Source organism: Cygnus atratus, chromosome 8 (assembly GCF_013377495.2).
Source record: "Cygnus atratus isolate AKBS03 ecotype Queensland, Australia chromosome 8, CAtr_DNAZoo_HiC_assembly, whole genome shotgun sequence".
In the NCBI taxonomy this organism is placed as follows: domain Eukaryota; kingdom Metazoa; phylum Chordata; class Aves; order Anseriformes; family Anatidae; genus Cygnus; species Cygnus atratus.
Genome location: NC_066369.1, coordinates 22,445,102 through 22,460,822, shown reverse-complemented (window position 1 = coordinate 22,460,822; position 15,721 = coordinate 22,445,102). Strand labels below are relative to the sequence as shown.

Below are 15,721 nucleotides of genomic sequence, written 5' to 3'. Positions count from 1 at the left end.
CTCACCGCAGCCAATCGCGATCCGCCTCCCCCCCGCCTCGGCCCAATAGGCGGTCAGCTTTCCCTCCCGGTGGGCGGGGCGCCCGGCCGACGGCGGTGCTAAGGCCGCGTTGCTAAGGAAATGGGAGGCGGGGCGGGAGAAGGAGAATGAGGCGGGGCGGGCGCGCTCCCTCCCTATTGGCTACGGGAGGCGCGGGGAGGGCGGGGCTTCCGGTGGGGAGAGCGGAAGCGGCGGGAGGGGGGGAGGCGGCGGAGGGCGGAGATGGGGGCGCGCGGGCTGGAGGCGGCCGTGGTGGAGCTGGCGCCGGGGGCGGCCTGCGGTGGGCACCGGGGACCGGGACCTGGTGGGGGCAGGGGACCAGGGAACCGGGACCAGAGACCGGTGTTGGGCAGGGGACCGGGACCCGGACCCGGACCCGGACCCGGACCCGGACCCGGACCCGGACCCGGTGGAGGGCAGGAGACCGGGACCGGAGACCTGTGGGGGGCAGGGGACCGGGACTGGGGACCGGTGGAGGGCAGGGGACCGGGGACCGGGACCGGGGACCGGTGTTGGGCAGGGGACCGGGACCGGGACCGGGACCCGGACCCGGTGAAGGTCAGGGAACCGGGGACTGGGACCCGGTGGGGGGCAGGCGACCAGGACCGGAGACCGGGACCTGATGGGGGGCAGGGGACTGGGACTGGAGACTGGGGACCGGGATCAGGATGCAGGACCCAGGACCCGAGGGTGCCGGGCTTGTGGGGGGACCCCAAGGGCAGGAGGGACCCTCAGGGGGTGAGGGGCCGGGGGCGTGGGGCTGGGGGCAACCAGTGATAAGGGGTCTGGGGGGTCTGTGCCGTGCCGGTAACCGGTGCGGGACTACCTGTGAATCCCGTGGTGTGTTTCAGGGAGCGGCGCGGAGGCCGGCCGTCAGCCCGTGGTGATCCTCCTGGGCTGGGCGGGCTGCCAGGACAGGTACCTGGCCAAGTACAGCGCGATCTACAGCCAGAGGGTGAGCGGCTTGCCTCCTTGCCCCTGTCCACATCCTGGGGAAACCGCTGCTTTTTGGCCCCATGGGAAAACGGCTCTGAAACCTCCCTGTCTGGAGTCGTCGGGAGCTGGGGGTGGGTTCTGGTTGTCACTGAAAGCTCCCCGCATCCAGGAGCCGAGGCGGTGTTATCTGACAGCTGCTGCTGTCACCTTTGTGCACGCGACAGATAAAAACACTTCTCGGAGAAACTTTCTGCTGTTCTGTGAACCGCTGGGCCGGCCTTCAAATAAAGTGTTAAAGCTGGGAGATTATGTGTGAAGGACGTGAGCTGCATTAGCCGTTTTAGGGGAAAAACAGCACGTTTACTGCTAGCTGATAGGGCACAGCAAAGACTCAGCAAGGCCGGGCCGAGGAGTGACAGAGCGTATCAGCATGTGTCATCTCACCAGCTCTTCCTTTCTGTAAAATTAGTTCATATAAATGTTACAACTCAAGTTTGTTATATCCTGCCTGTGAAACAGGTGCCCTGTGATGGCAATACCTGCCCATTAGCAGCTCCTTGTCTTTGAACTAGAGAGGTTTGTCCAAATGCCAGTTCCCTAAGTTACTGGCTGCTCCTTACTAATGCTGTATTTTACCTGAATGACCCCAGCTTGTGGTACTGGGACCCAGTAAAACCTTAGACCTTTCTTTTTTTTTGGTCAGCATACAAGAATCTTGTATTTATCTAAATCTGTTGCAGCTATAGATGGCGAAGTTTGTACATTAACGAGTGTATTGTTAATGTGTAATCTGGCGTAAGAGTCGCGAATTGGCTTGTTCTGGCAAAGAATTAATTGTTAAGCAATTATTGTAACTAAAAGATGCTGGTGATCAGGTGAGGAGCACGTTACGTGGCAGCGTGCCAGCTCCTGTGGAAGTACTCCTCTGTCGGAAAGGTGTTGGTAGTGGGAAAGGACAGAAAAGCTTTTCTTAGCTCCCTAGCGAGGAAGTGGCTGCGACCACAGAAAGAAAGTGTAGAGAACTTTGATTAAAGGACTCAATATCCTCTCTTCTGCTTAGTTCGCTGCCCAGGGAGCTCTGGGAGGAAGGGCTGTCTTGGTGCTTTTCCCTTGTGTTTGTCAGAGCGTAGCGTCAATGTGTTTGGGTGACAGGAGGTCTAAAGCATTTATAAATGCTCAGTATAGGAACCCCTCTGAGATTCTGTTTCCTGATCTGCACCTAGATGTAAGGTCTTAACTGTAAAGGCAGGCTGCTCAGGAGATCTGAATCTCCTCTGAAGCAATGCTTTTCACTTGCACAGCTGGGGTTTCAGAAAGGCTTATGAAAATCACGTCAGTGTTGATCACGGTGGAGTCTTAAAAGACAGCTGCAAATGAGTACTACCCAAGAAAAGGAAGAAGTTCCACTTCCTTCCTACGTTCGTTTCGGTGTCATGAACGAGATGTGTATCAGAGCAGGCCGTTCTTGCCAAAATGGCTGATGCTGCAAGGCTTGTGAATCGGGGAGAGGGCCTGTTTTCTCTTCCTGGGTGAGGACTGACGCTCCGAAGTGTGGGTGGTCATGTCCCCAGGGGCTGTACCAGTTAGCACAGGATTTGAAAGGATCTGGAACGTCATCAAATCCAGGCCCGCTGCTGTTGCAGAAACCCTTTCAGTAGTCTTTGTACTGTTATGATTTATGTAATCCTATTCATAGAATCACAGAATATCCTGAGTTGGAAGGGACCTGCAAGGATTATCAGGCCCAGCTCCGTTCATATTGGTGATTTGCGAATAACACTAACGAGTTTCTCCTGGCCCTGTGGTTTCTGTCGGAGATCTATCTGAAACTTTCATGTTTCGCTGTACTGCTGCTTGCCTACTCTATAATTTACAGCCCAGCCCAAACGTGTTGGGTGGTCTCTTTTTGTTCTTCTTAGGGGTGCACCGTCATCCGCTACACGGCTCCGTGGAGGATGGTATTCTTCTCCGAGAGCTTTGGCATCCCATCCCTCCGGACCCCAGCCAGGAGACTCCTGGAGCTGCTCTTTGACCACAGCATTGACAACAGGCCGGTGCTGTTCCACGTCTTCAGCAACGGCGGTGTCATGCTGTACCGCTACATCCTTGAGGTGCTGCACACTCAGCAGCCCTTTAAGAACCTCAAAGTCATGGGCACCATTTTTGACAGCGCCCCCGGCAGAAGAAACTTGAGAGGGAGCCTTCGTGCCTTGGCGACTGTCCTGGTATCCACGAACGTGCTGCTCAAGTATTTCCTCGTCTTCGCTTTTGCTACCGCAGCCGTCGTGCTGCGGATCCTGCTGTACCCCCTGACCCGATTCATCCACGAGAGCCATTACGACGCCCTGCTGAAGGCGCCCTCGCGGTGGCCTGAGCTTTACCTCTATTCCCAGGCCGATGCGATCATCAGCGCCCGCGAGGTGAAGCGCATGGCTGACGCCCGGCAGCGGCTCGGTGTCTCTGTGAGAGCTGTGGACTTCTCAGATTCGGCTCACGTCAGCCATATGCGGGCGTATCCCACCTACTACAGCAATCTCTGTATGACTTTCCTCTCTGACTGTGTCGCGGGCTCACCTCGTTAGTGCGGTGACCTCCTACGTTTGCCTCTGCTTTGCTCAAATTATACGGGAAATGCCACCCCCTCTCCCTTTATGTCTTTGAGGAGAGGAAAGTATAGAGATTTCTTAGGCACTTTTTTTTTTTTTTTTGGCTCCTGCTGCAAAGCTGAAAGCCTCCACTCTGTCTTTGAGCCAGCCATCTCACAGCAAAAAGTTGATCTGGAGTAATTTAAAGAACTGAAAGCGAAATTCTAGCATGGTGTGGTAGTTGAGGTGTCACAGACCAGAATTTCACGTGGCTTGTTACTTGTTTCTTTCTGTCTCGTGGTGTTCTCTGCTTTCCATGTGTCCTTGTCGCAGATGTCCAATGTACATATTCTGTTGCCTTGTACTGATACGGCAATACAGCTCTTCAATGTCTTTGTTGTTTTCCTCTGTTATGTCTTTTATCTTGCAGCTGCAAGATTTCCCTCTTCTGTCAGCATTGCTTGGTTCTGTTAAAGGGCTGAGAGGGCAGCCAGAGCTCTGATTCCCTTGCCCTGGGGTGGAGCTCAAATGTTTGTGATAACTTCCTGTGTTCTTCAACCAAAAATTCTGTTAACCATTTTTTTTTTTTGGGTACGTGTTGTCTTGTTTCTCCTCTTTCTTGTCTAATGTGTGTTCTCCCAAGTAATTCTTGTTTTCTTGGGGAAGTGCTCATTTATTATTGCGTTTTTTTGAGCAGCCAAGATTGTGCATCTAGAAATGCCGGGAAACTGGCACAGCTGTAACCCAGAAGACCTCAGAAATGGTAAGGTGGAACTGCAGAGAAAAATGAAACTGTCTTTTGGAGCTGTGATTTATACTGCGTGTTTCTTAAATCACTTCCATTGAGCTAACCCACAAATGACCATGAAATTCAATGTTTTCCCCCATAACGTTCTCTTCGGATGATCAGTCTTTGCTGTCCGTGCAGCGTGTACTGGTAATACAAGAAATGAATTCCCTCCACCTAGTGAAAAGGCAGCTCACTGCACTGCACTTCAGCCATGCTGGAGTTCCGTTGCTCATCTGGGGGAGAAGGGGGGATAAAGGCAGAGAATAGCTTGCTAATAACGTTTACCTCATGTCACAGCACTGCAGCTAATTACAGATGTGGTGGACAGGATTAGCCAGCTTTAAATCCTTAGTCAAAAATTGGCAGGGCAGGCCCTGGAGGGCTCTGGTGTGGCCTGTTTGAACAAGGGTCTGCTCTTGCGAGGCAGGAATGTGAAAAGCGCAAGGATTTCTACTGAAGACGTTCTCTGCCTGTGGGCTGGTGTGCCTGCTGTGCTTGACTCACCCACCTTTGGGTGCCGTCACCTGCAATTAGCAAGCACTTGCTGCTCTTAACTGAAACACAGGCAGGGAGAGAGCTCTTGAGAAGCACCAGAATGGTTTGGAAGTTTGGAGCAAGAACCATAACACCTCATGGAAATAGCTGTGGTCAGTGGCTGGAACAACTGTTTTTAGCAGGCCAGTGTGGCAATGCTTATTTACAGTGTAGAGTAACCTCATGTCAGGTGTGGTCCGGAGTGTACAGGATATGTGAGAATTAACTGAGAAGGGGCTGATAGCCTGGCAAGTCTTCACTTTTTTAAGTGAAAACTGGCTGCAAGCACAGGAGCCTTGCTGCTTGGGGCTACCCTGTGGTAAGACAGCCTCCAGCATGCTGTTTCTCTTGGAGGAAAAAAAAAATAGTTTCTGGGGTTTGGACCTGTAAAATCCAGATGTGGTCCCCTATCCCAGAAAGTCCATCAGAGATCTGGCTTTTTTAAAGTAGTTTGTGCTGTCAGTGCCGAGCTGTGATCTGTTTTCCTGCCTTCCTGGGGAGCTGGGCTGTGCTTCACCTTCCTTCCGAGCATCCAGCCTGTTTGTGGGACTGAGAGATTGTAGGGAGCAGAGGTGGTAAAGGCTATTTAACTAGTGGTTGCCCTCATGCTGGTTTCTGCGACTCTAGTATTTATGGAACAGTTAAACACTTCATAATATACGCCTCTGAATTAATGCAGTGGTGCTGGGCTGGGAATCTGCTGCTCCTGTTTATCGCTGTGGGTGCTGAGCGGTGATGTTCCAGAAATGGGCTTTATTTCGATGAAAAACCTGCTTTAGTGGCTGAGGTGGTGGCCGGGGGAGCCCCACCAGGTGGCAGCAGCTCCCCTCAGTCCTCTGAGCAGGGGGACTTGGGTTGGTTTTTCTGCCAGCTGTCAGGAGGAGAAGGGGAAAAAGCTCGCTGAGGTCTGGGGGTGCCGGGGGAGGCTCTGCCCTGGGCCCCCCCTGGGGAAGCACAAAAGCTGGGGGGAGCTGGGCACTGAGGAGGATGCACGGAAACGAGGGTGTAGTGAAGCATGTGGCGAAGTTTTATGCCCTGATAGGATTAAAATAAGCTGGGACAGCGGTGGTGTGACTCAGCCCAGCACCTCCTGCATGCCCGAGAGCATCTCCCGTGACGAGTCCCAGGCCAGGAAAGGGAAACCAGCGAGAACAAAACTCAGCACCAAGCACAGAGACCAGGCATTAACACACAGCACCACCCTCGCCCTGAGGCTGTCTGCCCCTCCAAGCCGTGCTAGGTCACATTTTTCAGCTTTAACTGAAGGTTAGCGCTGGATGCATGGCCGCCGGCCCGGCTTTCGGCCTTGCCAGGGTCTGTCTGCAGGCCGGGCTGCCACTTCCCCTCTGTCACCCAGAGAGGGCTGTGTTTTTATCAAAACTGGGGGGGGGGGGGTGTCTTGGGGGGCTGTTAGGAACAACACAGTGCAGGGTTGGGCTGTGGCAGTGACCAGATGATGGTGGCGCTGCCCCCCCTGCACCCTCCATCCCCTTCCCATGAACTTGGGCCCTTCCCCTCCTCTCCACAGCCGCAGCTGGGCATGGAGGGGGGGCGTACACAGCTCCCTTTGGTCACCCTCCCCAAACCCACCAGGGCTCGGGCAGCCCCTGCCCTCCCCGGGTGATGAATGAGCTGACAATAGGGTATTGATAAGGAATTAACCTTGAGCCCTTCTCGCTTCGGTGTCAATAGAGCAGGAGCCAAGTACACGCTGTTTGATCGGAAATCTGCGCTCGGCCCCCGCTGCCTCTGCGCCCATCGATGTGGGGGGGGGAGCCGTGACGGTGCCCCCAGCCCCGGGGAGGACACAGGGGGCTGCGAAGCCCCCCCAGCCCTGGCCGCGGCCCCCCCCGGGATGGGGGTGCCCGGGGTCCCTCCTGGCTCCTGCTGCGCCCCAGCCCCACGCTGCGGGGGGAGCCAGGCACCAAGGCCCCCAAAAGGGCCTGGGCCAGTCCTGCCCTGGCCGCCACTCGGAGCAGTTTGTTTAATTAAGTGTTTTGCCTAATGGGATTGCCTCATTTCCATAACAAACTGGCGGGCTGTCATTAGGTGGGCTCCCTCATTCATTACTGTTAATTAGATATGGATCCCCCAGAAGGCGGCGCGGGGTGATGAACGAGGCCCCTGACACACGCTATTACGCATTAGCATTTTCTCAATACACCCGATACATCACGGCCCTCCGCTTCCTAAAGATATTTTAAATAAAATATTAGCAGCCCGCTGCGGGGTGGGCGCTGGGGAGGGGGCGAGGTGTGTGGGGGGGTCCTGCCCCTCACCCTGCCCTCAGGCCTCTTTTGGGTGCGGAGAGCGGCCAACTCCCCCCCCCCCCAGCAGATGGGGAGCGGGGGCTGTCGGCCTGGGGACCCCTGCTGTAACCCCCCCCCCTCCCTGCTCAGCACCCCGTCCCAGGGGACTAAGCCATGGGTTGGGGGTTGAGGAACCCCCCCCGCCCCGCGTTGACCCGTCTGTGAAATGTTTGTACACCAAAAGCATCGGCGCCAGCCCCGCGATGAGGGTGGGGGGGGGGGGCGGCCTCCCCCCGTCATCCCGCTCTCCCTGCTGTCAGGGTAACCCTACACGGCGCCGGTGGTCCCTAATGCAGGACGTATAGATCTGTTGGGGCTGGGCGCCTCCAGCCCGTCCCACCCCCCCCTTTAGCCGGGGAGGGGGCGGCCAAATAATGCACAGCTGCCGAGACTTCATTATGGGGGGACCCCTCTGGGCTGTGCCCTTCGCCCTGCACCCCCGGCCCTGTGTGGGGGACAAGCTGGGGGCCCGGCCATGGTGGGTCGCTGCTGGGCAATGCCGGGGTCCCAAAAGAGTTTGGGGGGTGGGGGTTCACCCTGACATCCCCCTGCGTCCATCCCTCGGGTCCTGCACCCCAAAAAGGGTCAGGGCATGCCTTTGGGGCTTCCCTCCCGTGCAGAGCTGTCACCGGCACGTCCCGGGGTTCTCCGGTCCCACTCGCCTGCGAAGGGAAAGACAAGAGAGCATGGCGGGCGCACCCGAGAAGATTTATACTTGTTTAATTAATGTCAAATGTAGTTTACAAACGGGAGTGACAAGTACCTCTTTGTATAATATACACCGACACACAATCATCGACACACCGGAATAGCGCTTTGTGCAACTGGGATTCTTTGGGCAAAGATAGGTAACTCCAATCTTCTTTTTTTTTTTTTTCCTTTTCTTTTTTTCTCTTTTTTAAATGGTTTAAACTCGTTACAGAAGAGGGGAAGCGGCAGGTGCCTGATACAAAACGAGACGTCTCCCCCCATCCTTCCCCCCTCAGCCCCCCCCTTGAAAACAGGGGATGGCTTTACAATAAAAAACAAAACAACATAAAAAAAAGAAAAAAAAAAAAAGAACCAAAACAAAGAAACAATGACTAGTTACACATGGTTTTACACATAGGTACACAGAGCATGTGGCTGGTCCACAACATCCACCAGAAACCCTGCCTCCAAAGAAGGGCCAGGTGGGGGCCCTGCCCTCTCCCCCCCAGCCCCTTAGGACACCCCAAATTCATTCCCGAGACCCGGGCACCGCAGCCCAGCACCATTTTTCTCCACTCTCTGCATGCCTGCCCGTCCCTGGGGGCTGACCGGCAGCGTCAGCCCCGCACCGCAGCCCCTTCCGAGCCCTTGGCACCCCAGGGAAGTTAGAGGCCTCCCCGCCACAGCTCAGCTTCCCCCAGTCCCCAAAGGCCCCCGCCAGCATCTGCCCCGTGTCAGGGGCTGCCACGCAGCTGAGCACACGGAGACCCAGGGAGCGTTGTTTTTTGCCAAGATGCTTCTAAAATACAGCTCCTTCCGTTTGCTTGGGTTTGGGGGGGATGCAGTGGAATCCTCCCGAGGTCACTTAGGAGACACATCGAGGAAAACGGCTGCTCTATAAAAAAAGCATCAAGCTCATGGCATGGAGTGGCGGTGGGACCTCCGGGACATGCCCCAGCCATGCCCTCTGCTCCAACCCCCGGCACCCAGCGGTGCGGGGATCCCAGCTCCAGCTCCCCAGCCGCTGTCGGTGCCGGCTGATGCCTCGCACCAGGGCATCCAGCAAAGAGAACGCGTTGCGGTTGCCAGACCGCCTTGAAACACCCCTTGCTCTGCCTCGTTGTGCTGCCAGCAATGGAGCTGCCGGGACACCCTGCGGGATCAGGGGGAGATGAATGCCCCCATCTCCCCGTCCTCGTGTTTCGGGGAGCCCAGAGGACCCCGCAGTGAGCTGGGGCAGGGCTGCGCTGAGCAGGGCTGGGAGCACTCCGCACTGCGGGCACACGTTCGCCTTGGGAAGCGGATTGGCATCTGTTTCTTGGGTCCTGAAAACCAAAAATAAACAACAAAACAGGCCAGATGGCAGCTTTGGTTAAGGCTGAGGATGTGGGTGATAGGGACAAGCATCACTGCGTGGAAGAAGCCGGGGCTGCGGGGAACCTCCGGCAGCATCTCTGCTCGCTGCCGTCCTCTCGCTCTGCGGGCGAGCCCTGGGCCTTGGGGTGCCCGTGGGGACGAGGAGCCCGGGCTGGCTTGGCTCTGTGCCCCAGCCCCAAACCTTCTCTGCTCTTCTGCAGGGGGCAGGCTCACGGGGAGCCCCGCGACAGCGTGCCCGCGGTCCTGCCTCGTGGCACCCGCAGCGAGCGGAGCAGCTCCGGCGTCCTCGGCCGGAGGGGAGGAAAGCAAAGCAAAGCCGAGCCGGTGGCCCTGGAGGAGAGAAAGGGGGTTAAGCCGGAGCCTCGGGCAGGGACTCGTGGCCGGGAGGAAGGGCAGTGCCATGCCAGGCTGCCCCGCTCTGCTTGCCCCTTCCCCGCCCGGGGAAGGCAAAGGGGGCCGAGCCGCATCCCCCCGGCCTGCCCTGGCCCCCGGCGAGGAGTTAAAAGCCGTGTCGTTCCGGGGATAATGATTCTATTATAAATAGCCCCATTAGCTACAACTAATGACAAAAATCCACCTCCTCTACTCCCCATAAGTTCTGTAAGTTATGGGCAATGCTACAGCCATTACTAAAAGCTGTTAACTTCATATCTGAATGAGGAAATATACACCACAGAACATTAAACCATTTATATTATATATATGTATATATATACTTTTTTTAAACTAATGACTTTAATGCCAAAACTTTGCTGAACCAAGAAAAATATGGGTTTAATGTTCTCTGCTCATTTTTTTTTCTTTAAAAAAAATACAACCCAAAAAAAAAAGGGAAACTTATTAGTATGTAATGTTTGAGTCTATCCCATTTATACACAACATTGTAAACATATATAATCTATATTACATGTGCTTCATTTCTGCCTGGGTGTGGTTTTTTCTTTAAACTTTTTTTTATCACTAGAACACCACAAAAAAAAACCAAAACAAAACAGAACCAAACCAAAAACCAAACCAAAACAAACGAAAAAAAAAACAAACCAAACAACCAAAAACTGAACAAAGAACACAAGTTACAGGTTATTTAACATCTTTCTGTCAAGGGTCCCTTCCCCAGCCTCCTGGGGTCAGAGTGGTCACAACACAGTCCAAAGGAGGGCTCACGAGCCATCCGCGATGCAAAGCCAGCTCCAGGGAACGGGTGGGTGGGGAATACTGGTTTTAAAAAAGGGGGCTTCACAACAAAGGGTTTGGTTGCGCCCGCTGCAGATGCTGAAGGAGACCTCCACACGCGGGACCTGGGAGCCGAGGCTCCCCGCTGCTCCTGTGTCCTCAAGTCCATGTCTGGAGTCTCTGTGTTATTTTTTTTTGTTTGTTTGTTTCGTTACATTTTAAAACGTCTTTTTTTTTTTGTTGCCGTCGTTCTTCTCCCCCTTGGTGTGATGAGCTGAGCCGAGTAGCTGGGTCCCGCCCTCCCGCTGGGTCCTTCATAAGTAGATGCGCCGAAGGTCTCCAGGAGATGTGATGGTGTTGCACTGGGGACAGAGCTTCTTGGCACCCTGCAACCAGCAGACGAGACAGTGTGAGAGCACGATACGCCGCGGAGGACAACACAAGCACCCTACCCTTTGCCTGGGACGCTGGTGAGAGCAGGGACAGCAGGGCCACCCCCGGCCAGACACAGCACAGTTTTCAGGAGATGGAAGCAGTCCCAGTGAGGTCGCATTGCCCATCTCAGGGAGCGCCTCTGCCATCCTGAGAAAGCCCCCGGGCTGCTGGCGTGAAGGAAAGCCGAGTCTGTTCTGCCCAGGTGAACGGGAACCAGCAGACTCTGAGGTGATGGGAGGCTGCCACGAGCGCTACACGGGGTAAAACAGCGGCGGACGTGCCATCTGTCACCCAGCCTGACAGCAAGAGGGTGTTAACAAGCCTCGGGATCGGGGTCAGCCGAAGCCGGTCATCGTTAGATTGGCAGATGTGGCAGGCGGTTGATGGGAAAAACGACAGAAAGATGTCTCTGCTGCGAGGCAGCCTCCCATCTGCAGCGCCAGCAGCGCGGCAAATTGGGATGCCCTGGCTTCCAGCACCGACCGCAGCCCCAGCACGGCCTCCTGCTGCACGGGGCTGAGCACAGCCCCTGCCAGAGCACCCCGGGTCCCTCCAGCAGCTCAAACCCCAAACTACGACAAGTGAGGTGACAGGGGAGCAACGTGCCATACGAGAGCCTGCCAGCTCGCACGGGGCTTGCAGGCAGGCGCGAAGCTGTTTGGTTCAGCGATGCTGGGGATCTCCCTCCTCGGCGCTTGTTCCAGTATCTTGCAGGACATGGACCAAGTGGCAGGGCAGGACCACAACCTGTCACGCTGCTTCAGCACTGCCACCAGCAGCTTGGGGACAGCGTGACCTGAAGAGCTGGTGCTTACAAAAGGATCCTTCAGAAAGGGTCCCCTCTGCTCTGTGACAACGCCTGCACAGGGAGGACGTGGGCTTTTTCCCCTGGAAGCTCCCTGGACCAAGGGGAATCCAGAGAAAAGAGTCCCAGGGCAATTTACACACGTGTGAGTAATTCACAGGGATGCAGCTCCAAAGAGGTGCCAGTCGTGTTTGCTCTGCAGTCTGGTAGCACCAAAAAGCCCCCACAGACCAGCCGAACCAAACACTCCTGGAGATGGTTGGCTGCAGGTGGGTGGGGAGGAGTACCGACCTCCCTTTCATTCATTTTTGCTAAAAGCAAACCTCAGGTGCTGCCATCTCCCTGCCTTGCACCTTGTGCCCCGTTCCGGGATTTGGAGGTGGGCTGAAAGAGCTGCAGGCTGACGTGTGATCCTTTTGCCTGGGGTAACCTCCCTGGCACAGGTGAAGCAGCCCAACATCGGAAATTTAAGGACAGATTCCCTGGTAGGCCACCCTGCTCAGGTCTCTCTCTTCTCAAAGCAAGATCAGGTACACAATTCCTTCACACCCTGGGGAAAGGGAAGATGGGTGGATTTATCCTGCCAGCCCCCAGGATCTCAGTCCTGGAGACGTGCTTTCTGCACGACACGCTGATGGCATGCACATGGGCACCTAGGAGCAAGCATTCAGCCGTGCCAGAAGGCAGGACCCAACCACGGGCAGCCTGACCCACTGCGGTATTTTCTGTAAAAGCTACATGACTTGACCACAGACGTGTAGGACAACAGTGGGTGTTGTTTCACCTGCACACGGGGAGGGCTCATCTTGAGCTCTGAAGCCCGGGGACCTCGGAGGGAACAGCAGGCTGGCTGCGTGTGGCACGCCGAGGCCCAGGTCCCTAGGTCTCCCTGGTACTTACGCTTGGTATTAAATAGTTCAAGCAAAAATAATGACTTTGGACCCCGGGGGGAAACCTTTTCCTTTTCCTTTTTTTTTTTTTTTAAATGAAACTGTCATCCTCTGCACACATCAGTGTGTGTGTTAAATTCAGAGCTAAGTCCTGATTTTTTCTTTTCAGATTGAAATTGCTTAGAACCCTGCTCCTTACATCTGACTTTTCAGTGTAGGTGTGCAACATTTATTGGCACCAGCATTTAAGCTCTTCTCTCTTGTAGAAAGGCACATAAGCTTGTACATACACACATGCTGGCACAGGCACAATGAAAAAGCATTTGCTCCCCCACTGCTCACCTGCCAGCTGGGGTTACTAAACTTTTCCCTTGAAATAAAAATGCTGTGCAATAATAAGTCCCACCTGTCGGCCATTTCTTTCTTTCTTTTCTTTTTTTTTTTTTTTTTTCCAGGTCCTTCTGCTCCTTTCATCATCGCTTCATGGAAAAGCCTTGATGTGTTATAGCTGCGTGTGCTAGAGTAAAGGCCACCTCAGCTTTTCCATTATAAACCCCAGTTTTGAGGGGTTTATAAAACTCTGCTGCAAGAAGTTTGCTCCGGGGCTGTTACAAAGCAAGGAAAAGGGGCTGGAATCAGGATGGAGTTTATTTTTTCTCCTCCTTTCTTAATTAAAATTTGGCAAGTGATTGATCCACAATACAGGCTAATCACTTGGGGTAGTAGTTTGAAAAATACATTAACGAGAGCTGAGATGTTGAGAAGTCATTAGGGCTCGCATGGTGCCAGGAAGGATTGGGAGTATTTTGTCTTAAAGTTGCCTCTTAAAAAAAAACCAACTTGCGTGACGTCTGCTATAAATTGGCTAAAGCAACAAGACTCAAAAGGAAGGGCTTAGGCACTTCCCGCTGTCCTGTGGGCCTAAAAATGGGCAATTTCCAAGCAGAACGTGCTACCAGGCACAGAGAAGAAAGGAACACGCACACAGAGCAACTTCGCCTACACGGTGCCACCATCGAGCCTGGGCTCAAAGCTGTTTTATGGGGAGGAGAACCAAGGCAGAGAGATGACAGGAGAAGCCTAAACCAGGAGCCAGCTTCTGCCAGGAGAGGAACTGAACTCCAGGATCCCCAGGATCCAGTTCTCAATCAAGGCCCTTCTCCCCCCCATGAGTGCAAACGAAGCAGCAGCTTCTCCGCAGGTGCCAAAAGCAGCCGCTCGTCACTGCTGCTGTGGGGTACCTCCCGCTGTAGGTGCAGGGTTAAGGTGGTTGGGAGAGCATCCTTTTTCACAGAGCCCCCCCAAAGAGCGGAACTCACTGCCACAGGTCGTTGGAGGCCAAAACTGAAACAGGTTAATAAGGAAGCAGACGGCTTCGTGGCGGATAGGGCCATGAAGGATCAAGCACAGCATCCTCCGTGCAGCTGCTGACTCAGAAGTCCCCACGTTGCTGGAAGCACTAAGGAATCACCTAGAAGGATTGCTCTCTGTCCGCATCGTTTCTTATGAAAATACTCCAGCCCGCATGGGACGCACGGTATTATAGCCTAGAAAAAGCTAAAAGGCTAAAAACCTAGCAGTGTAATCTACCAAAGATATAAATGTGTCAACTGCGGAGAATACGTGTCTATTGATGGATCCCCTGGAAGCACGTTCCATGATGAAGAAGGTTTTTTAAAAGTGATTTTTTTCCTGCTCTCGCAGTCGTCATTTTCAAATAAGCCCAAGACGGGCAAGTACAAGCCTGGGGTCAGCACACGCACACGGGAAATGTTGGATCTGGCTGTATAGGCAAGAGTGGAAACTCAGCAAACCCCGCCTGCCCAAACAAACCTGCCCCTTCAGCCCCTGAATGCCTGCACCCACAAACAGCTCTAACCGCTGACAAACAGCGGTCTGACTTCACTTTTAATTCCACTTACTCCGTAAGGAAGGATACCGGGGTTTGGGAGGTCACAGAATCACAGCTCAGAGGGACTTCAAGACTCACCAACCCATTCCCCTGGCAAGATCACCTCATCGTGCATTACTTTTGACAGACATGCATCAAAGCTGTTCTCCCAAACCTCGACGGACGGCGGCTCCAAACCTCCCCAGAAAAGCACTGCAGCAGGCTGCCAATCTTTGCTGTCAGAACATTTTTCCCAAGAACAGGAAAATATGAATCTCACCCACGAGTAGCTGCAGGGTCCCTCTCAGTTAATGGGGAAGGATAGAGAAGGGGCAGACAAACCTCTTCCAGAGGGAGGCTGATCCCACACACCTGGAAGCAGTCCAGCAACCAGCTGAGAACAGGCACCCACCTCAGGGAGATGAACCTTCCCTCCTGCCACACCATTTCCTCTCCTGGTTTTGAAAATCTTGCACGTTTTTGGGGGTTCCCAAAAGGGATCACAGCAGTCACTCAAGCCCTGTGTCCTGGTCTGTGTAAATTGAAGCTGTCACTAGCTCTCTCCCTACACTGTAAGGATGAATGAAGAACCAGCATTGTGTTGAGTGCCACAGACAACCAGCAAGCAGGGAGCAGCAGGTTCATCGGTCTGGTGAGCTGCTCAGTGCACGTGGCACACCCTAAGCCTGTGTGGCCCCAGGATCACAGCCCTCAGGCCCACTGGTTCTGCTCATGGAGCAAGTGGAAGGAGAGAAAACCCCTTATTCATCCTGTCCTGATGCTGGACGAAGGCATGGTTCCTCCCTTTCTCCAAGGCCACCCTGACGAGGGCTGTCTGCAATCATCTGTTAGCACTGACGTGCTGGCTAACCCAACGAGCACCACGCTCTGTTCTCCTAAACCTTCTCCAGGGCCCCCTTCTGCTGTGCAGGCCTGCACGCTGCCACGACCCCAGCCTTTTCTCCACATTAATCCAGCGGAGCAATAGGAGAGAGAGGTGGAGTGTGCTCTGGTGGATGTTCCATCCCCAGGACCTGGAGCTGCTTTGAGGCACTGAGCTCTTGTATAACGGTACCTACGGTAGGGAGCCCAGCAGCCATTTGCAGAGTCAGTGGTTAAAAACGTCTCCCCCTCTCCCTGAGCAACAGAGCAGTAATAATCTGGGACTGGATGTCAAGAGCCAGAAGTCCAAAAATTGTTTTCAGAAAGCCACTTGAAAGATCTAATCCTCATCAGTGCCCTTAGACACCAAGGAAGTCAGAGGGTG

The 15,721-nt window shown here is 54.4% G+C and overlaps 2 protein-coding genes across 6 annotated transcripts in view; one reads left to right on the top strand and one right to left on the bottom strand.

The window, feature by feature from the left end:
* The first annotated feature begins 221 nt into the window (after positions 1-221).
* TMEM53 (transmembrane protein 53) lies at positions 222-4,371 on the top strand. Of its 2 annotated transcripts, XM_035537842.2 has the most exons (3): positions 222-319; positions 891-994; positions 2,895-4,371. In XM_035537842.2, exons 1-3 carry the CDS (start codon positions 262-264, stop codon positions 3,555-3,557), a joined length of 825 nt encoding a protein of 274 aa, XP_035393735.1. In that variant the 5' UTR covers positions 222-261; the 3' UTR covers positions 3,558-4,371. The 2 variants fall into 2 exon arrangements, with proteins under 2 accessions (XP_035393735.1, XP_050568273.1); XM_050712316.1 differs by lacking the exons at positions 222-319; positions 891-994 and adding an exon at positions 1,087-1,106.
* A 3,527-nt stretch (positions 4,372-7,898) lies between these two features.
* RNF220 (ring finger protein 220) overlaps positions 7,899-15,721 on the bottom strand; it is a 188,520-nt gene continuing 180,697 nt past the window's right edge. For all 4 annotated transcript variants that reach the window (XM_035537837.2, XM_035537838.2, XM_035537840.2 and 1 more), the window contains one exon: positions 7,899-10,819. In XM_035537837.2, coding sequence (XP_035393730.1) covers positions 10,748-10,819 — 72 coding nt within the window. In that variant the 3' untranslated portion in view covers positions 7,899-10,747. The remainder of the gene's footprint in view (positions 10,820-15,721) is intronic.